The sequence below is a fragment of the Natrix helvetica genome (assembly GCF_964273705.1).
Source record: "Natrix helvetica genome assembly, chromosome: 3".
Taxonomy (NCBI): Eukaryota; Metazoa; Chordata; class Lepidosauria; order Squamata; family Natricidae; genus Natrix; species Natrix helvetica.
In genome coordinates this window covers 136,587,469-136,613,134 of record NC_138549.1, presented here as the reverse complement: position 1 = coordinate 136,613,134, position 25,666 = coordinate 136,587,469, and the positions used below count along the sequence as shown (strand labels likewise).

At 36.3% G+C, this 25,666-nt stretch overlaps 1 protein-coding gene across 1 annotated transcript in view; it reads right to left on the bottom strand.

The window, feature by feature from the left end:
- MAGI3 (membrane associated guanylate kinase, WW and PDZ domain containing 3) overlaps positions 1–25,666 on the bottom strand; it is a 104,772-nt gene that overhangs the window by 30,845 nt on the left and 48,261 nt on the right. The window contains exons 3-11 of the mRNA XM_081949175.1: positions 23,468–23,587; positions 18,027–18,236; positions 16,309–16,483; positions 14,889–14,968; positions 11,262–11,319; positions 9,423–9,517; positions 8,601–8,789; positions 6,963–7,574; positions 4,670–4,711 (exon numbers count right to left, since the gene is read on the bottom strand). Coding sequence (XP_081805301.1) covers positions 4,670–4,711; positions 6,963–7,574; positions 8,601–8,789; positions 9,423–9,517; positions 11,262–11,319; positions 14,889–14,968; positions 16,309–16,483; positions 18,027–18,236; positions 23,468–23,587 — 1,581 coding nt within the window. The remainder of the gene's footprint in view (positions 1–4,669; positions 4,712–6,962; positions 7,575–8,600; positions 8,790–9,422; positions 9,518–11,261; positions 11,320–14,888; positions 14,969–16,308; positions 16,484–18,026; positions 18,237–23,467; positions 23,588–25,666) is intronic.

The window sequence follows — 25,666 nt, the reverse complement described above, 5'->3', positions numbered from 1 at the left end:
GCACGTGTGCCACAGATGGCACACGGAGCCATTTGTCTGGCAAGGAGAGCCCCAGCACAGGCACTCTCTCATGTGCACATCTCTGCTATTCTTCCTCAGCTTGACTCGGCTCAGCTCACTTCTCAGCTTCAGCTTTGCTTACCTTTCCGCTTGCATGTCTTTGTGCAATCTTTGCCTCCTCCTGAGGTCAACACACACTCTAGTCAGCCAACCCAGGATTTGTAGTTGGGGTTTTGTTCAGTCTCTGCTTTTTAAAAATAAATCATGATCTCCCAGGGAACCTCTAGTGACCTCTCACGGAATCCTACGGCTAAGAAATCTCTAGTTGAGGAACTCTATCCTAGATAAATAACAGTGAGTGGTGAGTTTTAGTCTGGTGACTACTAATCACTAACAGTGGGAGATGACTAGGTAAGACCCAGGAAATGGATGGATCTGGATCATTTACTGTGTCTTATTTCTTGTAAGTTGCTAATACTATTTAAAACTTAGTTGAACTGCGAAATAAAGAAATCACCATAATTTATCTTGTTATCTTAGAGCCTTCTAATGTATACATCTTGAGAGATGTGGACAAGGTTAGACGAAGACTTTTGGCTTGTTGAACTGGCCTGAAAAGTACTTGTCTGGAGCTAAGGACAATAACCAGCGCCTCTTTACAAGTGAGATGTACTTGCTCTAACCGCTGCCTACACAAGGTAGCTTTTCATCTAAAGGTTCTGTGCATATTAGTCTCAAATACTCAATTTCTGAGAAATATGGCCAAGAAGATAGTGATTGTTTTCTCCCCAAACACATTTGGGTAAAGCTAATAATTTGGACTCATTACAGTTAGGTTTTTGGTTAGAATATTATATAAAGACAATTGGATTGATTTGGTGGGTGATATACTCTAGAACAGTGATGGCGAACCTATGGCACACGTGCCACAAGTGGCACGCGGAACCATTTGTCAGGACATGCGAGGCGCTGGCCAGCTGAGTTCACCTTTTAAAAAGCCATTTTTTGCCCTCCCCAGGCTCCAGAGGCTTTATAGGAGCCTGGGGCGGGGGAAGAGCCTCCCCCGCCCCCCCCGGAGGCCCTCCGGAGGCTTCAGGGACCGTTCGGAGGCTTCCCTGAAGCCTCCGGAATGCTTAAAACAAGCCTCCGAGCAAACCGGAAGTGACTTCTGGTTTGCTCAGAGGGTGGTTTTAAGCGTTCCGAAGGCTTCAGGGACCGTCCGGAGGCTTCCCTGACGCCTTCGGAGTGCTTAAAACGACCCTCCGAGCAAACCGGAAGTCACTTCTGGTTTGCTTGGAGGGTGGTTTTAAGCATTCCGAAGGCTTCAGAGACCGTCCGGAGGCTTCCCTGACGCCTTTGGAGCGCTTAAAACGACCCTCCGAGCAAACCGTAAATCACTTCGGGTTTGCTCGGAGGGTGGTTTTAAGCGTTCCGAAGGCCTCAGGGAAGCCTCCGGACGGTCCCTGAAGCCTCCGGAGGGCCTCCGGGGGGGGCGGGAGGCTCTTTTCGCCCCCCCAGGCTCCTATAAAGCCTCTGGAGCCTGGGGAGGGCAAAAAAAGCATGTAAAAATGGGGAGGGGGGGGTCACGCGTTGTGCGCGCATGCACGCTGGGGGGATCGCACATTACATTATGGGTGCAGCACGCCCGCACACGACCCCCCTGCGCTCCCCCCACTTGTGGCACGCGAGCCAAAAAATGTTCGCTATTGCTGCTCTAGAAAGTGGATGGGGAAGTATGATTCTGCTAATACTTCTTAGACCATCTGGAGGAACTGATCTTAAGTTAACTGTTGTTTTATCGGATTATGGTTCTAAAGTGGTTTCGGGCTCATTGTTCAACTCATCAGCTAATATATCCTGCCAGCTTCTATCTTTTCCTCCATAATGTTCAACATTTAGATGAAAACACTGCCTGTGTATATATGTTATCTAATGATTTGATGTCTCATTATTACAGGAATGATACACCTTCTAATTGCTCACTACAATTAATCCTGGATTAACATTTTCCATTACTCCACCTCAGGGAACATATGTGTCTGTCATTCAGAGACGGTTGAAAAGCTGTTGCATTTATATGACTGCTAATGTTAATATTCAGGCTATGAGGCATTCAAACAGCTCGCCTTCCAACAGGAAGTCAGATTAATCAATCAGCATGCAGGACATGCACCTCCACACAACATGCAGTTGGGATTTGGGATATGTACACAACTGCAGGGATGTGTATCCGTCTGCAGCCATCTGTATACTATACTTATCCATCAATCCCTTTGCAGTCTAAGTATGCGGTAACACCTATACATGGGTAGCTAAATCAAGCTTTAAACTCTAGGAAGGCAGCCAGTACAATTAAATGTTAGCAAAAATTGACAATGGGCTGGATGAGAGAGAAAACAAATTAAAACAAAATTGAAACATGTTATATAGCACCTATACTGGGTAACTGAGATTTAGGCTGCTGTGTTGGACAGGCTGAACTCCCTCTGAAAGATTAAGTAGATGTATGGGAATGTTCCTTGATTTTCAGCAATCATCAGATTTGCAGGTGACAGCTGTGATAAAAAAGTGAGTGCCTTTGTACTACCATATCTAAAGTGCCAACTATAACCCTTCTTAAGCTTGTTAAACTTGGCAGCAAGTATTCAAGCATAGGTTATATATTTATATGTATTCTTGACTACTGCAAAACACTCACCACAGCTCTGTCCTTGAAACTGAAACTTTCAGCTGGCACAATGTATAACATCTTAGCTGATATTCGGTGCAATGTACAATATGATCATCATGTCATCATTGACTTAATAATTTAATATTTTTAATATTAAGCTTTAAAGCACTATCAGTGTCAGAACTCCCTCCTACTCTTCCTGGAAAAGTTGGTAGATGCAGCACAGCAAAGAGGAAAGTTTGAAATACTAATAGCTGGCAACTGCATAGCTGGATTGCTATCAGAATTTATTCCCACATTGCCAGGTCAAATGTGCATTCCCAAGCAAACCAGGAATGTGATTTGATTGCTTACACCTGCAAATCTGAACTGCTGGAAGTACTCACTTCTGCTCTGTCTGGAGAACCAAGCAGCTGGCTTGTCCAAAACATCAAGTGAATTTGGACTTCAGGTTTGCATGTGGAAACCTCATGGCATGTTCACTCAAAGCTAAATCACTTTCAAAATTTCTTCCTGCTCTGTTTGGAGAACCTGACAATAAAGTCAGGATTTTCTGTAACTGCTGCTATGTAAGGAACAACACTGATCCAAAATAAACAGGAGATGAGAAATGGGACTACCTGTTTCAAACAGAAAACCTAGATTTCAAGATTAACATAAAACCAAACAAGCTCATCTTTCTCATCCAAAAATGTGCTTTTCAGTTTGATTTCTTTACAAACTGAATATCTTTATAAAAACACTGTCATGTGCAACTCCATTTGTGCCAGCCTCTCATGGAAATGGAGCATGTGCACATGCACTCCCCCACTGCTTGCATAAGTGGGGATGTACACACTCATGTGCTTGGCCACCTCTTCTGCAGCCTGGTAACGAAAGGCTCAAGGCACGGTAGTAGGCCCAGAGGGGATGGGACCCCTGATTTAGGGGGATACAGCATCAAATAGTTTGAGACTTAAATAAACAAACTCATGCTGGAAAAATAGTACATAGAGAGGGCTTTTCATTGTATAGCTTATCTTAGAATGCAAATTCATATTTTAATAGTGCACCCAGAAAAAAAAAGTATTTTGTGTTTATCTCCCTCACACCTTAATCCCATGACTGATAACTAATCTTGAGAACAAATGTTTTGACCACAATTCAGCTCCCTTAAGCTTTGCTCCTTTATGACACAGCTTTCTTGGAACATGCTTCCTGACATGCACCCTCTAGTTCATTCTTGTGTTGTATTTTTTTCATTTCTCTTACCAAAGAATATTAAGAGAACAAAGAGTCATTATTTTCATAGAGTTTGTAGAAAAGCATTTCATTCAATACAATTAATCAGTTCAGATTTTCCTTTAATGAGATGCCTTTTAATATTAATAGCAATAGCACTTAGACTTATATACTGCTTCACAGTGCTTTACAGCCCTCTCTAAGCAGTTTACAGAGTCAGTATATTGCCCCCCAAAAATCTGGGTTCTCATTTTACCAACTTTGGAAGGATGGAAGGCTGAGTCAACCTTGAGCCAGTGAGGATCGAACTCCTGGTAGTCAGCAGAATTAGACCTCAATACTGCACTATCATGCACTACCATGCCTCTTAACCACTGCACTACCATGCCTATTAATAAAATTTATTGCCAATACAGTCAATAAATACAACTTCTGCTCACAACCTTGACCTCAGAAGATGAACAAATGAAGAACAAAGTTTTTGCAAACCAGTTAAAAAGACTGGATATTAAGGTATTACTTTAAAAGTGGAAAATTGAGCAAACCCAGTAGCAGATTTGCAATTATTGAGTGAATATATACAATAGTTTTACGCCACAAAATGTGGAAAACAGAGTTGTTTTTCTTTAAAATCCCCCCATAACTGTCATACCAATTAAAACCATATATGTTTAGAAAAGAATGTCAAGAAAGTCTTAATAAAATGATTCAACAAAACCTTCTACAATTTTTTCTACAGATAGGGGATATGCAAATTGCAAAAACTTTTATTAATACTCACATTATCAATACTGGGAGTTTTTGTAGGTGAGGAAGGTCCTAAAACAAAAAATAAATATTAATATAATAGACCAGAACATTCCTTTTCAATGTTTTAAGGCTATGTACAGTGCTTTGCATTCAGAAGGATGGAGCACATGTTGGCTTTCAATAAGTCACTATATTTTTAAAACAGTGGCTTTTTTTTCCAGGATCATGCCAGTAATTGCTACATCTGCACCCATATATACATGGAAGGATCTTTTTCTTCACATCCACCTCCATAGCACTACACAAAGTTATCTTGAATATCATAACAAAAGAGTTAGACCTTTATAATTTGATAGTCTTGGCTAGCTATCAACATATTCACCTGGCAGCTTATCAAGAATTCAAGTTTCTTGGAAACAAGAACCAAAAATATATTTACTGCAAATATTACATCCAAAGTTTTTCAACTGGTAAGTAACAATAATGATCGTTTCAAGCAATCAGAAGGACCTCTGTTTCTTACTAAACATTATACATGTACAATCCTTTTCCCCACATACCCTTTGCACATCACACAATAAATGGGAGGGAACTAATGTAAATGTAATGACTAAGTCAAACCAGTATTTAAAAATTTCTTGTTATTTTCAATGCCACAATCTGAAAAGGGAATTTCAATGATAGATTATGTGCCTTGAAAAGGTTTTAGTGAATAAATATTAAATAAGTTACCATGTTATCTGCCCTTGTACATTCGTTCATTCATGTATAATATGTTCTGAGACTGATATATATATCTGTGCTAATTATTCTATTAATAAAAAATCATCATTGTGATTAAGTTAAAAGGATTTATTAATTGTCCACCAATCTCAGTACCAAGCTAAATTCTAAACAAGGGGACTCACCTGGTGATGTAGATTTCCCTCATAAATCTGTGATAACATGTCTTAATGGCACTTGAAGGGACAGCAATTTTGCACACATATATACACTCACATATATTCCCACACAAAAAATATATTTAAAAAACCCAAACTAAATCAAATCAAACACAAATCCAAGCCCCCCTCCACAATTCCAATGTTTAAAATATTGTTTTTGATTTTAAGATGTCACAGGCACTATTTTGTATTGGCCCATTACCATTCTACCAATTTCTTCAATATTTAAAGATGAATTTATCTGCATCAAGATATTATTTGCAATTAATGGCAAACTTCCATATTTTTCCAAGAACAATGAGAAGAATCAGTTTATCACCAACATAAAAATATCAATAACATGGCATTTTCCAATTCATTGTTATATTTTAATTAGATCAATAGATCATAAATGGGGAGTATAACAGCTACTGTACTACAGTACATGAGAAGTTCACAGTTTTAGTACAAATAGAATGCTCAATGATAACTAGTAACCAAAATGTATTTTAAAAAATGCATGAAAGTGACTTGTTGAATAAAAAGCAAACACTTTCTACCATTACACTTCTACATTATCCCCAACAACATATAAACCCAGCAATGTTTGGCAGTAGATTTGTACAATTTAGCCATGTCAGCAATAATCAATTTGTATTTGAATGAACTTTGCTAACAGTATCTACTGCCATTTCAAAATACAATTGTCACAAATATAATTGTATATAACTTTATGTAATAAAGTCAATATTAATATCAAGCCCATAAAGGAAGACAAGCTTATATGATATTTTACATTGGTTAACTGACCCTTACTGACATGAGATTAAGAAGTCAAAATAACAATAAAAAGCTATATACATAAAAAGACAGTGGACTAAGACAAACGAAGAGACAATCAACAAACTACAAGTGAGGTCTTTACATGGCACCATTCAGGTATACAACTTTTACATATTTATGTTCCAATGAATATTTTGCCAATCAAATATAAATGGAAAATAATTTTGTCTTTGGAGAAATGTATAGATACTTGACCTTTAGAAACACTCACTGCATCTCCTGAGACACTCATAGACGAGAGATGGGAAGATGCTTTTTACATCATTTCTTTTACCATGGATGTAGAAATACAACCTTAAGACTAGCAATATGGGCAACTACAGTAAGATCATATGTGCATTTTGTCATAATTCCAAAATGCCACAAATACATATTTGCATCAGATGTCCTGATGCAAAAAAATGTAATCACAGAATTTGCATGATTCCATCACTGTGCATATGCCATCATTCTGGCATCATTGCATTTTGTTGTCAATGTCACTAGATAGAAGTACTACATTGTGTTTGAAAGCAACACAGGCATTTTAAGTTATAGCAAATTCATTTACATACCTCCTCTTAGGATAAGCAGTGGCACCTCTGCTCCAACTGGGAACTGCTTCAGTACTTCTACTACCTGGATGTGAGTTAAATTCTGTACATTCTGATGATAAATCTCTTTAATTACATCCCCTTTCTGAAGTCCATGACACCACTGGCTGTCTAAAATCATCTTCACCTTTTGTCCTGAAGGGCTATCAGCTATTGCAAATCCAAAACCTTTAGGTCCCTTGATCAGAGGAATTGTAACCATTTCTGTTTGAGAACATCCTGAAGAAGACCCTGTCGCCCTTTCTTCTCCAAAGTCTATTGTTGAAGGACCGTTCAGGCGTCCATTGACTAATATATGTCCAGTTTTACTATTGTGATCCAAAACCACTGTTCCTGGGATTAAATCCTGACTGAGTATACAGGTATCTCCTTGTGTAACTGGTTGGCCATTTAAGACAGGAGTGGCTGTAACAATATCTACAACAGGATCTTCACTTTCATCAGGCAGAGGATATCCACGACACAACGTCATATTCACATACTGATTGACGGGAACTAATTGAAACATCTGGACAACATCAGCATGGGTATGGCCAAGGACACATGTACCATTTATATCTACAATGACATCACCTATTAAAAATGAATAAAGTATTAACACAAATATATTTACATATATTAAAATAATCTTAGTAACCTCGTTGTGGAGAATTATTAACATTGATTTATTTATTTAAAACTTTTATATAGCCAGCCATCTTACAACAAACGTTGCGCATCTCCCAATCAAAATTTAGAATAATGATCCAATATTGTATCTGATTTTCCCAGAATTTTGCCTTGAACTTAATTTGTATTTATTAAGACCTGACGGGAATACTCATTTTCATTGGATTTGGGGATTGTTTATGTACTTCCTAAGTGAAAAACAGAATGTTGGGATAAGACTCATGCGCTAATTTATTGAAGTCTAAATTATATATGACTTTTTAATTCAAATACATTGCTAGACTATACAACCTGGCTCATCGTTTCAGATATATTTTCTTACCAGATTCCTCAATGCCTTCAACAATGCCAGAACTTTTAATGTACTTGAAAAGAACTTAAAAACTTTTCAGGAAGTGTTTTGTGACATATTGTATGATTTCATAAAATGTCTTATGATCCTGTTTATATCATAAAATGTTTTATAAAATTAGCAAAATTTCAATTCCATAGGTGTCATGGCCCTCAGATTTTGGATGTATCCTGTAAGTAAGCCCATTTGTACTACTTTGATTGAAAAATTGTTGTCCTATGATGCACCTAGATATCTGCTAAATGATATGCATCAGGCTTTAATGCTCTCTACACTCCTGTTTAAAACCTACACATAGACAGTGGGTAAGGTAATCTGTTGGCACGACTGAAGTATCATCTACCTGCAATATGAGAAGCCTTAACTTTTGCATTTTGTATTTATAATAGTTGTTCTATCATTGTATTATGGTATTTCTATATTGCTAGCTGCCCAGAGCTATGAGCGTAAGATGGGTGGTCCATAGAAATTTTAGTAATAAATAAATGAATTTTAATTGGGAAAGAAAAATGAATTGTTCCTGAATATCTAAAATACCAAACTCTTTTGTGATCCAACTACACTATAAATTGATTTACCTGATGAAATTTTGCCATCTTGTGCAGCAGGTCCATCTTTTAACACATTCTTCACCTGTAGAAATTCATCTAGTCTGTCTCCGCCAATTATTGTGAATCCAAATCCCATAGTACTTTTCTTCAGTGATGTTTGTATTAGTGTCCCTATCAACTGGGATGGATCTCGAGTAAAGAAAGGTTTTGCTTGTTCTGTACACAAAGAAAATGCTTTTAGGCATGTCTACTCAAAAACTGGGAGTGCAGAATAAGGCAATTAATATTGTAGTGATAAACTATTTTGAAATGTCAGATGCACACTCTAGCTTTATAAAACATGGACAGGTTTATATTATTCTGTTCTGTTAAATAACTCTTTATAAACACCCAATGCTGGGTCATATCCATCCATCACCCATCCCTATCCACCCACCCACCCATTCATCTATCCATCTATCCATTTTCATCATTAAAAGTATTATGTTCTCACTTCTTTAACAGAGAGAAGAACTTTAAAGGTACTTAGTTGGGATATTTTGCTTATCTGATTAACTATGAAAAAAGTCCAAAACCTTTTCTTTTTTTATACTCTGCCATTTTAAAAATATTGTAATGCTACTTAGAATGAAAAATTATTTATGTTATTAAGTTGGCATAGAAAACAATATTTTAAAATCATAAAAATATAAATGTCAGGAATTATTTCAGATTCATGTTTATAACAGTACAAAAATTAGCTAATTGCTTACAGAAAGCTAGCATAAAGAGACATTGTGATTATGATGATTGTATATATTCTTAACAAATACATTTCAGGTTTTAACAGCAAGCCACTGAAAACTGCACCTGGATTTGACAAGCCTCCATCAGTCTGTCCTAGCTGTTTTTTCCGTTTGGCTTCCAAAACTGGATTTTCAAATTGAGTTTTCTGGTTGATGTGACTGCAAAGTATACAAAATGGTAGTGCAAATGGAATTATAAAATATTTACAGAAAAAGGTCACTTTTTTCTGCATAATTGGATATTGCTGTCCATTCTTTCAACTTTCCAAGAGAAAGAGGTTCTTACCAAAAATCCAGCAGAACTTCAATTCAGTAATTGCTAAGCTTCCAATATTTTAATACTTGCATAATTAAAAAGAAAAAACCCAGGTTTTCCAATAGCTAGTAGCAGACTTCCATTTGAATACAAAGAATCAGAAGAATCAAATGAATACAAAGAATCAGACTGTTTCTGATGATCAACTAACTGAGATTTGAATTCAAACAAGTGAATGAATTTAGGACAAAATCTGAATGCAACCTTAATTTAGGAAGAGGGAGAAATTACAAGTACTGCCTATTGTTTAACATGTTGATATAGATAATAAAAAGTCCCGAGAATAATTATCTGATAATCAGTTATAAAAATTGGGTATTAAATCATTATTATTTTATATGGGGAATAAAAAAAAACCATTTGGATCAAGTTTAATTTAAAAAGCAATAAAATATTTATTTCTTCATCCATCACACTTTTGGGTGGGGACTACAAACAATAACCAAGAACACTGATTGTTAAACCAAATAAAAGAGCAAAGGTTTCGCTAGGATTATCAGTTCATCAATTTTGTTATTTCTAAATAAATTAAGTTACCTGGCTATATCTACTTTGGTGATTCACAATGTTTAAAAAGAAAAAATAATAATAAAACTATACTCTGGATATTTACTTGGACTAACAAAATAATTTACTCCAAATTAAAACATTCCACATATTTAGAAGAATAAAAAACTGTCAAAACCCCAAATCCTGTTTAAAAAAATATGTTAAACTTTGATAAAATTGTAAAAATTTCTAATATATGTTTTGAGATATTCCCAAATCCCCTTAATAATAAAATTATTAATAATGTACAAACAGTATTACTATATTACAAAGAAAATGTGTCATTAAAAAATAGTGGGCACTTTATCATTTATTTAAATGCTACTCAGTTTTCTAGTATTGTTCTTATCCAAGTAGTCATAATTGGGAATGGAACTTCTATCTCTAAGTGAGGCAGCCATTAACTCAGTCACTAATTTTACAATCTGTTTTGCCATGATCCTAAAGGGGATCATAGTGGTTGTTAAGTGAATCACATGGTCATTAAGTGAATATAACTCCATATAACAGCCAATGTTAAATGCAGGGGTTTTTTTTAATTTCCTTTTAAAAATTCATATAATCCATTTACAGCAGAAAGCTAATAAATTGTTTTTTATTCTTCTAAAGGATATGTAGATCTACTCATTAAATTTCCTGAAAAGGAAGAAAACATTAGCTAACTAGTCATGCTTTATAATAAAACTACTGCTATCATACTGCTATTTTTAGGGGTACGCTTTTTAGTTGATTCTAACTTTTATTATTCTGTACAGCTGAATTTAGGTTTAATTCGCTTTTAAGGGTATTTAAGGGTATTTATCTTTTGTATCTGTTTTTAATGAGATGCCTGTACACCGCCCCGAGTCCCTTTGGGGAGAGGGGGCGGTCTATAAATTTTGAAAATAAATAAATAAATAAATGCTGTGTACTGAACAAATATATATATTATCAGAGCCACTCTATGAGAGTGATGGGCAGTTAAGTGGAAGGGGGGGGAGGGAGGGATTTAGTTATTCAATTAATCTAGAGTTTCAGCAATTAGACAAAAAAACTTACTCAACATAATATGTTCCATACTGAGGGTCTTCTATTTTCTCCCAACCATAAGGAAGCTCTGTAATTAGAAAAGAAAAAACTGATGAGCTTATTACTTTTTAAATCCTATTTATATCATGGGGATGCAGGACAACGTACTACAAATTTAAATATAAAAATAAATAAAATTCTAAAAAATTATTAAATGTGGGTGACATGGAAACCAATTAAATCGGAAGCAGAAACAATGGTCACTGAACTAAACTCTGATTCAGAAAGAAGCTTAAATATCAATTCAGTTATCTTGGGTCGACTTAGCCGTGTCTTTTCAAGCTTTTCAATCAATCTTTGATTATTGTCACAGACCAGTGTAATATAATAGTCATCATATAACAGCAATTTATAATGTTTGTGTTAGCAAAAACACCCAATAGCAAACAATGGATTCAGATAACAACTGCAGCATTCGCTTTATGCTCATAATGTTTACTTAACTGCCACAAAAAAAGATAATAAAAACAGGTCCAGTCACATAGTAATCAACTTGATCTTACATCACGACGTAAGATTGTAAGTCCATTACAATTGTAAGTCAAGAACTATCTATACCAGGGGTGTCCAAACTTGGGAACTTTAAGACTTGTGGACTTCAACTCCCAGAATTCCCCAGCCAGCATATACAGTCACTTCTCCAAGCAGAAATGAAACAAAATGAAAACAGTTTTAGACAGTTCAAACTAGTCTGTTATAAACACAGAGTTCTGGGAAAGTTTAAAAACATATTTCCATGATTTTTTTAAAAAAACCTTGACTCAATAATGTCACATTGCTTTGCTATTCTTCCCTTTCTTCATCCACTCAATTGCTTTATTCACACAAAACAGTTTAACTATAACATCATTTGACTAACACCATGCTTTTCTTGTGCCAGACCATTATAGCCTTACCAATTAGCACCAGGGACGCTAAAAGTTCACCACTTATGTTTCGCTTCCCCTTTCTACCTTTTCACCATTGCTGTAATGGTTTTTTTTAAAAACCCTGGTGTGCTTATGGTGGGTGCCAATCCAGTCTGGCTCAGGGACAACTGAACCACCCTCACTTGTTTCCGTCTCTGTCATTTGTCTCTTCTGTGGAAAATCAGCAGAGACATAGAACCATGTGGCTGAAGAAACTCCATTTTCACAGACCACTTTGGAATTTCATCTTGGTCAAGAATGTCAGAATAGACAAGATTGTGGAAGGTGGAATTCGCATGACATGGTGAAACTGACACTGTCTGAGTCCATTATGTTAGCGCTGTTCGTTTCTTTGTGCAAGAGAATTCCTTCCGTGAATCAGTCCAGTATATTGTAAACATTGCAAACATTTTACCAGGTTTTCATATCTCATTAGCTCCTCAGGTCAAACTTAACTCTTGGTAATTACTTGGGATATGTCCATAAAAAAATCTTAGAAAAAATATATTGCTCGATTTATTGAGTTTTTCCAAACCAGTATCAAACAAATAAACCAATCCAAACCCAACATCCAAAACCCAACTCCATTTCAAACATTCAGATATAAAGTTTAAAAATTGTATGGAAATAAGGCTCATCTTGAATATAAGTTGTTTCTTATCTCCCTCAACACATATTGAGAAAAAGGACTGCATAATTAATTCATTTATTTGTGTATCTTTCAAAGCCAAAATTTAATATTTTTGCATAATCATTTATAACAGCAAATGTTCACTGCATAGAACAAGTCTATGAGTAGAAGAATCACTCTAGATTCAGAAAATTATATAATATTTTAAAGAAAATCATATTAGAATTAAACAAAAGTTCACATGCACTGACTTGTGATCAAAACACATACTCATATCATCAGTTTAATCTGCAGCAAGTAAGATATTTCAATGAACTATTGCAATTTTCTTTTTTAGCTTTTGTTGTTATTCTAAAGCAGAGGTGTCAAACTCAACTCCATTGAGGACCGCATCAGGGATGTGTTTGACCTCGGGGGGGGGGCATGGTTGTAGTGGGTGTGGAAAGCCGGACATCACTCATGTTGGGAGCACCTGTGGTGGCCCGAGTGGGGCTGGGGAGAATCCATTGTCTCTAGTGGAGGAAGGCAAGACCATGGAGGGAGACCAACGGTTTGGTGCTCAGATGGAGGCCCACTCCCTCTTCATGCAAGGAGGCCCAGATTTGCAACCAAAGCATCCTCAGCTATAGGATGGGAGACCACCAGGAGAGGTAAGGAGGAGGAGTCAATGGGATGGTGAAAGGGCAGCAGGGCTTCTGGTGGCCAAGTGCTAAGGCGGGACCTTCCTTCCTTCGATACCCTCTTCGTTCTCCTTTCTTCTTCCTTGCCATCTTTCCTTCTTTTTTCCTTCCTTGCTCTCTTCCCATCTTTTTCTTTCCCTTTCTCCTTTCCTGTCCCTTCTTGGACATTCAAATGCAAAAGGGGAAACATTTCTCCTTTTGTTTTGCTTTTAGTTTGTTTTGCTAGCCCTCTTCCAGCGAAAACGGAAGGCGGGGGGGGGGCGCATGCAAAAAAACAAGCTAAATGCACTTTTATGCCCTTTCATTTTTTTACTGCTTTTGAAATATTACATTTAGCAGCAATAAAAAAGAAAAACTGCAATTGCAGTAGTGATGTTTGCACTGTTGGAAGATCAGAAGGACCAATTAGGGACAGAGACTCCTACAGAAAATCTGTCTGTGTAGTCACTAAGAATCAACCCCAACCCGAGGGCACATAATCTATCAGTAAAAAACCAGTGAGAGAGAAAATGTGAGCACTGTGCTGTGGGGTTCCTTGGGGCTTAAGAGTCTCTCCCTTGCTACTTAAAAATCTATAAGAAATCACTGTGAGTGAAATCACTCTGAGTGATTTCATCCATCAGTTTGAGGTGAGACAATATAAGTTTGCTAATGGTACTCTGTTGAATACTGTAAGCCTGAACTTTTTAGGTGATGTAAGCAGATAAGAGTATGAGAAAAATAGCAGTTCTGGGAAACAAGAAGGGTTGGCATGCTCTTATCTATACCCAATTGGGTTACTGCAGTTCACTTTAGTTTTACAGTTACCTCTCAAAACATCTGGAAACTGCTACTGTTTCAAAATGCAGCTGCCCACAAGTTAATGACTCTTTGTGCCACAACCACAACTGGGAAGACAAGTTATTCTGAATCTAAGGAACAAAAGAATTCAATAAAACAAAAATGGCCAACCCAAATGTGAATACTGATCCTAGGGAGATTTTAAAAAACTGAAGTGTTTGGTATCACGTAATGCAGACTGCCCAGATGGAAGGTCTTAAAATGGAATAATTAGGGAACCACTATTTCTGGAACAGAGCACTTGGAGGCATCTTCAGGGTGCTCCAGCTTTAGGCTGATCTTGAAATATAAAAGAAGTTATGAGCATCCTTGCTATGGAAAGAATTGATCAGAGTGCTTGAGACATAGCAACAAGATTACAAGGATGTGATAAATGTATGTGAATCAGATACTATAACGCAGATGCAATATGCAACTGATTAGTACTGTTAATAATTTATTACACCAAGAAAGCTTTTTCCCAACAATTCAATAAACATGAATTGTTGGGAAACAACGTACATAGCAGGGTGGAGGGTTAGGGTTACCAACTTCTTACCTCCATCTTCACAGTCTTCAGGGGCTTTGGCCTTTTTACACAGACGAGGATCCAGCCAGGTGGTGGTTTTCGTATTGTGGCTGTGGAGTCAGAGAAATTAATTAGAAAATACTAATAAAAAGTTCCCTTCATTACAGAAACATGTTGCACTTTATCTTCAGACTCTGGCGCTCTGTGTGTGTGTGTGAGAGAGAGAGAGAGAGAGAGAGAGAGAGAGAGAGACAGACAGACAGACAGACTACATGGAGACAGTTCAGTCTTGCATACGTGAACTTTTTTCTTTGCAAAGCACATCTATGTACATGTGATGACTGGCTTAAATGAAGAAAAGTTTCTAAGCACATAATTTCACTTTCATTGAATATTTCAAAATGGAACCCTAGTTATGGTTAATTATTTGTAATTTGTAAATAATTAAAAATGATTTTTTTTTCATAATTATTTCAAAAACAACTTCTGATTTCTGATAAAAATAACCAAAGATATGAACTGTGCTTCAAAATTCTGAAAGATGCTTGAATCATGTTCTGTTTTTTTTTAAATGACAGATTTATATGAGAGAAAAAACTTGTTAAACAGCCAAACTCTGTTTTAGAGGTATGTATTCATAGTCACAGTTGACTTAGTTTTCTACAAAACAACATATTTGTTTTGAATGGGGTTAACTTAGGTTAAAGTTGTCAGAAAATACTGATAACTAATGGTTTAACATTCAATTAATGATATATTCATGATTTGTGTAGATCTGTGTATTTTACCTGAGAAGAAACAGAGTAATGAAACGAAAACACACGTCCCTTCTAACTATTTATAATAAGCCTAAAATCATATTCTATTCAGCTTGCTTTTAAGGATATACATAAAAGTAGAAATTATCCAAATTAAAGGTAAAAATTATCTCATATTATTTTAGGTTGTTAAGATTATCTAGTTCATAGTATAATTATAAAATAAATAGTAGATTCATTATTTAAATGAGACATTTAGTTCTTAGAATTGTCATATTAATTGTCCTGTATTAAAACTATATAGTTAGAAATATAAACAATTATATGAACACTTTTACAATATTTTACAATGATTTACTTGAAATATGTTTAGAGATTTGCCTTTTATAAAAAAAATGTATTCTATGCAATTGCACTGCACTGATCTGAGCAGTCTACAGAGATCTTTGATTTTTGCAAATACGGTCTCTTTGGGAGAAAATATTTTCCTTGATAGGGAACCCCATAAATCTTTGCAATGGGATATGGATATTTATTATAAAATTAACATATTAGCAGAAATTAATCAGCTGAAACATCTTCAAGTGTACTAACAATCATCTTGGTTTGATAATTCTAAATGCATATAATACCAGCTTCTACTAGCGGTCTATAAATTTAATAAATTAAATTAAATTAATTAAATTACTCACTCAATGAAATAGATCATTCCAGTATCTGTGTAGGCCATCTCCCAGTTCTTGGGCAGAGGCTCTAAGTTTTCTTCCCTCGATAAATAATTTTTGAAATCCACAGAACTATTTGTCTGACTATAACTAGGAACAGTTTTCATCCAATCAGAAGAGTCCAAATGTCGCTCTTTGTATTCTGCAATTGTTTAAAGAAAATAATTCATTTGTTTTATTTTTTTATTTAGTTTGCTGCCTATCTCTAAATATGTAGGCGGCTTTCAATTTTAAAAAAAGAACAGAAGTATATAAAACATTATATAATATCTAATTTATCTTTATTCTGCTTTACAAAGTTAAACTGAATATGTCACAAATTCCCTAGAACACAGTTAAGCAGATTAATTTGTACCTAGATATTTTCTACATACTAACCAGCCCCGTTCTACTTTTCTATTTAACTAAAAAACAAACCAAGGAGGACATTCTGCAAAACAATTTTTCAGTTTCTAGCAACCAATTTATTTATAAAAATATCATTGGTTCCTATAAAGATTCCACTGAAATGTTAGAGAGAATTTTGAAAACAGTTGTCATCATTTGAGAAATGGACAAGGCCTGCCATACCCAAGGTCCCCCATGCTTTGCTTCCTGCCCCTAAGGATCTCTTCAGACCTTGGACCTGCTATTCCCCCCCCCAACAACAACTGGGTCCCCACAGGCCTTGGTTTGCTTCCGCCTAACCACTCGGCCACCCAGCGGAATCTAGGGTCAGCTATAGAATCTATTGGCATAATCAGGGCTACTGCAACTTGTAAGCCTCAGGCTGCTCCCAACTCAGCCAAACAGGAGAGCTGAAAGCCATTCAAAGAAGCTACCAGTGAGTACAGGACTGTTGTAGCTTAAAAGCTTCAGATTGCTTCCCACCCAAAAACTCAGCACCTTCATCTTGTCAGTTAACTCAAGGGCCATGCAGCACCTAGCTTATCTTTCTGTTTTTGCAGAGAGGGCCAGTGTGATGTAAAGGTCAGCTTTCCTATTGAAGCAGCTACACATGGCAATCAATGCTATACTGCAAGCGGGTGCTATTATCGCAATCCTATAGGGGTTCTGTTGATTAAGAAGGTTCCACAAACACCATAGAGAGCTTTTAGCCTCTCCACAGAGAGCTTTTAGCTTCTCCTGGATGGCTGAGTGACTGGGCTGAGAGCAAGCCAAAGCTGCAGCAATCTGGCAAGGTAGGGTGGGACGAGTGGGGGAAATAGGGAGTGAGCACTGCAACATCCCTGTGGTCAGTTGTAAGAGCATATAATTGCAGGTAACTTTGAAACTGGATCGTAAGTGGGGAAGGGGGGGGATCTGTCATAACCTTGAACAGATGCTAAGTGACTAGCCATAAGCAAAGGACTATCTGTGGTAGTTATTTCATAAGAGTGTCCTCTCAAAATTCCTTTTTTTTCCTCTTTGGCCCTGAAGGAATACCTATCCTTGGACAAATTTCAAGTACATTAATCTAAGAAAACTGAAAACAATATTTATTAAGGTATCTGAATTTGTATTTTATGCCTGCACCTGTTCACATTTAATAAATCAATATATTAAGTCTCAAAATAGGTAGAAGAGAAAATCTCTTATAAACAAAGTAAGAACTGTATTACAAGTTACTTATTTCATTTCTGAACTATTTTTCACAAGCTTTAATTTAATATTTATTTATAAAATAAGTAAAAATGTACACTGACCTGTTCCTCCATTACCATTAATTGCTACTTTTTCTTCTTCCTCTTCTTCTTCAGGAAGGGAAGTGTCCATTTTCTGCATTTTGCTGACAGATGTTGTTCTTTTTCTTTGAGATTCCAGGTCAAAATCGTTATCAAAAAGCACCTGGTCCACTGGATCAGGTTGGAATGGACTAGGCTCAGCTGGAGGTTTAGGAGTCCCATAGAAATTACCTTAAATATATGTATGTGAAAGAAAGAAAGCTAATATATATATTAAATAATGCTTAGGCTAAGTTGTGATTATGTTTAGATATTAATAACTTGAAAAAATAGCTTGTTTTTAATTATTAACGCATTTAAGATAAGCAGCCATATACATTTATAAAACATTGCTTGTTACTTTCTCCTGTTTATATAGTCACCAATCTCACATATGTTACAAAATAGAATAAGTGAATAAATAATAAATCTAACAATGAATTTGGGTTCATGGCCATCTGCAATGATAGATGTACCATAAATACATATTTGTGCAGTATGTATGCTAACAGGTAAATAAGTCCCATTACTTTGACATTGTGGTTGAAGTTTCTTTTTGTCTGTCCAAGGTAGACAGATCATGAAACAGATTCCACAGTAAGACTAGAATTATATTTATTGACATCAGCTTTAATAACAGATACTAACAGATGCTAACTTTTTCTCACTTTCTACTTTCCATTGAGTCAGGAAAGTATCTCTCCTTTTCAGGTAGTACTCAACTTATGACGATTCGTTCAGCAACTGTTTGAATTTACAACAGCACTGAATTAAGTGATTTATGATCATGCCTGAAGTTCCAGCACCATGCTGTCACATGAACAAAATCTGGGCACTTGCAAACTGTCCATCCTTATGACTAACTGTAGTAATTCTGCAGTAAACCTCCCCACCTATGTTCTCCCTGCCCCGCCCCACTGGGTCACTGCAAGTCTTGGACCTGCATCCCATCATGCTGGGTCCCACATTCTCCCCATTAATTCTTATGGCTCAGTTCACATCTTTTCCATAGATCTCTTTCAGGAAAGAATCCAATCTGCTGTTCAATCTTCCTACACAGGGGCCACGTGGAGTTGTTCCAGAAGGGGCACCATTTTGGGAGTGGATACAAAGAACTGTAGCCAGTCCAGACTGGTGCCTGCTTCTGGGATGGCAGCGCATGGTCTCTGTACTGTATAAGGAAGGATGGATCAGCAGACTCCCCTACTCAAAAGTGATATCCAAGATCTACTTTGAGTCACCAAGTGTAGCACAAGGTGCCACAAGGGATGGGGTGAACCTGAGCAAGCTATATGTGAGCTGGGGAGATGCTGTAATGAAGTTTAGACCTGCGCTAAGCCTCCCAAGGCCTCCCCTGAGGTGCCCTGTGCTATGTTTAACAACTGCAACAGGAAAAGCAAGGTGTCAATGTGGGTGCTTTGCTTAATAACTGCCATGACTTAAGATTGCAATAGACAGGCTCAATTATGGTTATAAGTCAAGGACTACCTGTGATAGCTCCCTTTGCAGGGCTTACGAAATATTTCTGCCGCCTTTGCTTAAATAATATTTGCTTCAAAATTGCCTCTCTGGTTCTCAACACCTACTGTATTGATATCACTACGTAGATTCAATGATTTGAAAACATAAATCAGTCCGCAGATTTTAAATTATTTTATCTGGATGTGAAGTATTCTGGTATTTTATATTTTTAAAGGTTATCTTTGATACTTTGTTCAAAGTCACTTATCCAATCATTCCTTGAGTGGGACAGCTGCTCCTACACTATTTTTCTCTACAGGAAACACAAAATGACACAATTTATATGACAGCATTCTGGATTATTATTTACAATCATCATAGTACAAAGTCCTGGATCATGCCTTTTTTTTAATTTTTCTTGACAATTAGAATAGCTAGATAAATTTCTAGTTTATCCAACTTCCAGCATCTGCATTAATCTGAAGCAAAAAAAAAATCAAAAGAAGGCAAGAACAAATGCAAGATTCCATATAAACTGCTCATAAATAACAGTAAGAAATAATGACAATTTTGACTACGTATACTATGCCTAGTATTTTTAAAAATCTTTCTATGTATACCTAGAACCAGTTATTTGGTCAGCACATCCTAATGTGTTCTTATAGAAACTGAAATAATTATGTGGAAGTTATATATGTTATATATGCAGCTGAATTTTTTTTGAAGTTTTGGCAGCCTACTGCAGCAATATTTACTATAAACAAGCAAGGTTGTTATACTTTAAAGGTCAAACATAGAAAATACCCTCTACCCTCACTCAAACACAAGACTCAATTTTAATAGGGCTAAGAATAGCAGAATAACAGAGTTGGAAGGAACCTCGGATGTCTTCTATTCCAACCCTTTGCTCAAGCAGGACCCTATACCATTTTAGACAAATGCTGTCCAGGCTCTTTTTAAAAGCCTCCAATGATGAAGCTCTTACAACGTCTGAATGCAAGCCGTTCCACTGGTTTATTGTATTCGCTGTCAGGAAATTTCTCCTTAGTTCTAGGTTGTTTCTCTGCTTAATTAGTTTCCATCCATTGCTTCTTGTCTTGCCTTCTGGTGCTTTGGAAAATAAGTTGATCCCCTCTTCTTTGTGGTAGCCCCTCAAATATTGCAATACTGCTATCATGTTGCCGCTAGTCCTTCTTTTCACTAGACTAGACACCCAATTCCTGCAATAGTTCTTCACATACTTTAGCCTCCAGCCCCCTAATTATCTTTTTTGCTCTTTTCTGCACTCTTTCCACAGTCTGAACATCTTTTTTACACTGAGATAACCAAAGTCGGATGGAGTACTCCAAGTGTGGTCTTATCAAGGCCTTACAAAGCAGTACTAATACTTCATGTGATCTTGATTCTATTCCACTATTAATGCAGATTACGGCTGCGTTGTTTTTTTTAGCGACTGCAGCACACTGCTGGCTCATATTTATGTGACTGTCCACAGGACTCCAAGATCCTTTTCTCAATTACTGCTATTGAACTAAATTTCACTTTATCTGTTCCTGTACATTTGGTTTATCTTGCCTAAGTGTAAACCTTACTTTTCTCTACATGGAATTTCATTATATTAGTTAGGGCCCAGTATTCAAGTCTGTCAAGGTCCATGTGGATCTTGATCCTATCTTCTGGGGTATTGTCTATTTCTGCCAGCTTGATGTCATCTGCAAATCTAATAAGTTCCCCTTCTATTCTCTTATCTAAATCATCTATTAAGATACTGAACAGTACTGGACCTAAAACAGAACCTTGGGGTTAGGTACCCCATGGATTAGTTCCCTCCATGCTGTCTATTCCACATTTCTCTAGTTTACCAAGAAGTAGGCTGTAGTCTACTTTGTCAATGCCTTACTGAAATCCAAGTATACTACGTCCACAGCATTTTGCTGGACTACTAATTTAGTCACTTTGTCAAATAATGAAATAAGATTTATTTGGCATGCTCTGTTTTTGACAAACTCATGTTGGCTTGTCACTCCTAGGTAAGTATGTAATACTAATGTCCTTTAAGAACCAAAGAATATAATCATCCATTTCTATACATTTGGCCATCTAATGCAATAGATTTTCTATAAAACAGGTGTGATTAATTCATCTATCTCCTTTGCAAAATACAACATATATGCTGAAATACTGTAATTTTCAAATTTAACTTTAAATCTCTGATATTGTTGAACAATATAAAGCATTTAATCCCCCCCAAAAGGGAATATTATTTAATTTTACATTCACTAGTTCTGAATGAAAATTATAAAAACTAATGAAAACCAATTTTATTTCAATCTATAGTATATCATAATTAATCTGTAGATTTTTTGGTAGCTGCAGCCAAGAACAAATTCATTTTTATGCAGAAACATGAAACAGGAATTCACACATAGGTGGTTTTAAAACGTGTGGTTAGAGCATTATTTCTATTCTTTCATATGAAGGCTTGTGCAAATAAAACTATCAGTTCAATACCTGAGAAAGCTAAAAATACTATGTTACTGCATTTGAGGGATCTCAGCAATATTTTTAATAAAATAAGTGCCTTTGAAAAATTAAACAATTGGCTTTTTACTTCTTAAATTAATCATTGCAATTTTAATAATGACATTCCATATATAGCATAAAAGAAACTGCCAGGGCTTCAGTTATTTTAATATTTTGAAACTGTAACTCTATTTTTCTCTTGTAAAATAACTCATATCAAATGCCTTTATAAACTATTAATATGGTATCCAGATATAGTAATAAAAGTTATTGCCCAATATGTGTACGTTTGGATATGTATGCAAAGAAAGTCCTATACAAATTTAAAAGCAAACAAAAAGCAAAATTCAAAACTGTACAAAAATCAGGCCATAAGCCAGAATCATCTCTCTGGTAACATTATTAAAGGTAAAGATTTCTCTGTCAGCTGAGTCTGATGTTAAGGCACAGTGCTCATCTCCATTTCTTGGCCAAGGGAGCCAGCACTGTTCAAAGACAATCTCCATAGTCAGCATGGCTGTATGCCAAAGGGGCATGGGTTGCTGTTACCTTCCCACTGAAGTGATACCTATTAATCTTGCATTTGCATGCTTCGAACTGCTAAGTGTGTAGGAACTGTGGCAAATAATGGGAGCTAACCCCTTTACACAGAACTTGGGTCTCAAACCCAGCCTGCCAGCTCCCCAGTTGACAAGCTCAGCGCCTTTAACAGCTGCCACCAACTGCTGGCAAAACATTTAAAATACAATCTTTTTCTGAAAAATCATTGCCACCCTTGCATAAAAGCAACTTTCTATGCAATAACAATGGTCATCTTTAAAGCTATGCATGCAGACACACACAAACATTCATTATTTGATATTATATCTCTTAATCATCAAGGTATAAACAAGTGGTGCAGCACTTTCTTTTCTGAACGCTAAATTATTAATTCTTAATATTTTTGTATTGTTACCAAATCAGGTTACGATGATGAGAAACAACAGATAGAATTCTAAGCCAAGTGCAATATAGATTAAGATACCGATTTATCTTAAACCATTTCTCTGAACAGCTTTGATATGAATACATGATCACAGTATACTGAGGTCAAGTGAGGACCATGCAGGTCATTAAGAAAGGACCTCACATGACCATAACTGCCAATGTTCTGCCAGCTCCTCATTGACTTTGCTTGTGGAAAGCAGCAGGGAACATTAGAAACTGCAATCACATGACCATGGGATACAACCATGGTAAATGTAAATGAAACTGAATCACAATCATGTGACTGCGAGGGTGGTATGACAACTGGGACTTTGAAGACCGGTAATATATACTTCTTGTTCAATTTCAAATAATCTCTAAACAAATAGTTGGCAACAGAGGAACTACTTGTAATTATATCTCACAAAAATGTTAAACTAGAAATAATCATCAAGTGATAAATTTTAATGTACCATCATATGTTCCACTTTCTAGCAAAGCTCCACTTTCTTCCAATGCTTTGAATTGGTCAACAGGTATAAAATTATAGTCCACTCCAGGGACTTCCCCATCTCTGGGAGCTCTTGTAGTGCCTGGAATAAAAAGGCAGAATTGTGGATAAATACTTGTAAAATTTTCTAACTGTATCAGTTTGCAAATTGCTATACAAAACTGACCTAGATTCTGCCACTCTGCTATATAATAATAAAAACAGATTCAACCACAAGTACTTCATTATATGAAACTAGAGCAAAAAATTTGCAACACAATGTTAAACCAAATTAAAATCAAGAATATGGTTTATTTATTTGTTAAAATTCTAGAACTACCCACTGTAAATGACTCTGGATGGCTCACAAGGATTAATATAATTAATCCTTGACAGTCATGACTATAGCATATTTCCTGCAAACTCAGGGTTGGATGGCTCTATGTGCCTCCAAATGGTAGAAGATTGGATATAGGAAAAGAAGCTGAATCTAAATTTATACAAAACATAATTTTTAAGCATAGACTCAGTTGATCCAGTTCTGAATGGGCTTGCACTAACACTTAATGAACAGGCTTGCAATCTGGTGCATTCTCATTGATATAAAACTGGTTAAGTACATAACAATAGCGATGTGGTAGACCAATCTCCTTCATGAGGGAGAAAGTCCGTGATATATGTACTGCTAACTATAAGACTGAATTATTACAATATGCTTTGTGAGTCCCTTTGGAGGTTCTCGTCAAATAGAACCATTGGTCCTCAATGGAACATTTTCTGCAAGTTGCACAAGTTGAACAGCAAAATCGGTTTTATCCAGGAAGGGATCCATACTATAAAATAAACTGCTCTTGAAATAGAGGCTGGCCCTCTTTTTATTGCAACGGCAATATAAGAACTACAGTGGTCCTCAATTTACAACCACATTAGGCACCTGAACTTCTGTCACTAAGCAATGCAGACATTAAGTCACAGCCAATTTTTGCCATGGTTGCTAAGGAAATTACCTGGTCAGTAAGACCCTATTGACTTTGCTTGTCAGAAGTCCCCTGGGAAGGTCACAAATGGCAATCATGCAACCCTGAGATGTTGCAACCAGCTTAAATATATGCTGGCTACAAAGCCTGTGAATCATGAGATCAAGGGGATGCTTAGTGTTTATAATTGTGAGGATTGGTTAGAACTCACTTTTTTCAATGCTACTGTAATTTACAATAGTTGTTAAACAAATCCTAGGTTCAGGACTACCTGTACCTCTTTGACTAATTATATGCCATCAAGTTGGTGACTATATAGATCAAATTTGTCCAGGAGTATTTATTTCCAAACTAACCCCTTAGGATTTCTGGTTGTGCACTCATCACAACTGCATGTGGTCCAACCACCTTGCTGCTTGTCATAATCTGTTTTCTTTTTTTTCCAATTTCCTCAACTTCCTCATAGATTTTGCTAGACAGCTAGAACGTCACATAATGTATTCAAAATATGATAATATCAATCTGGTCATTTGTGTTCTGAGTAAGAACTTTGGATTGTTTTGTTATATGATTTGTTCATTTTCCTGCCTATCTGTCTGTCTTCTCAGAAGTTTCCAATGCCAAACTTCAAAATCATCTATGCTCTTTCTAATCTGCTACGTCAAATTCTAAATTTCATTTCTAAAGAAAAAACAACTGCCTGAACAATTCTGATTTTTATGTTTGTAGATATAGACACATCATGACATCTGAATTATGTTTTTCAAAGCTTTCATTGCTAATCACATCAAAGTGCCAGTCTGCAGCATTTTTTCACTGCTGATTCATTTCATGATGATTCTAAATGGCAGAAGTTATTCACCACTTTAATACTTTCTGTTAGTTGTCAGTTTGGTTACTGTACCTGTTGTCATTAATTTGACTCCAGAACTGGCAATAAACCTACTTGAGCTTCAATGTACAGTAATGTGTACTGGCCTACAGTTCAAATGTACCCCCAAAACATTCCATTCTGTATTGGTTTTAGAAGTGGGATGATCAGAAACATAGAAGCTGGAATTTGGCTTTTGTGGTAAGCACCACATACTCTATAATGAAAATGTAATTGTTAAGATCATCTCCCCCTCCACCTCAGAGGACTGTGGTGGAAAAAATGACAAATGGTCATCCCAGGATAGTCTTTTCCTATGAAAAATGGAAGGACA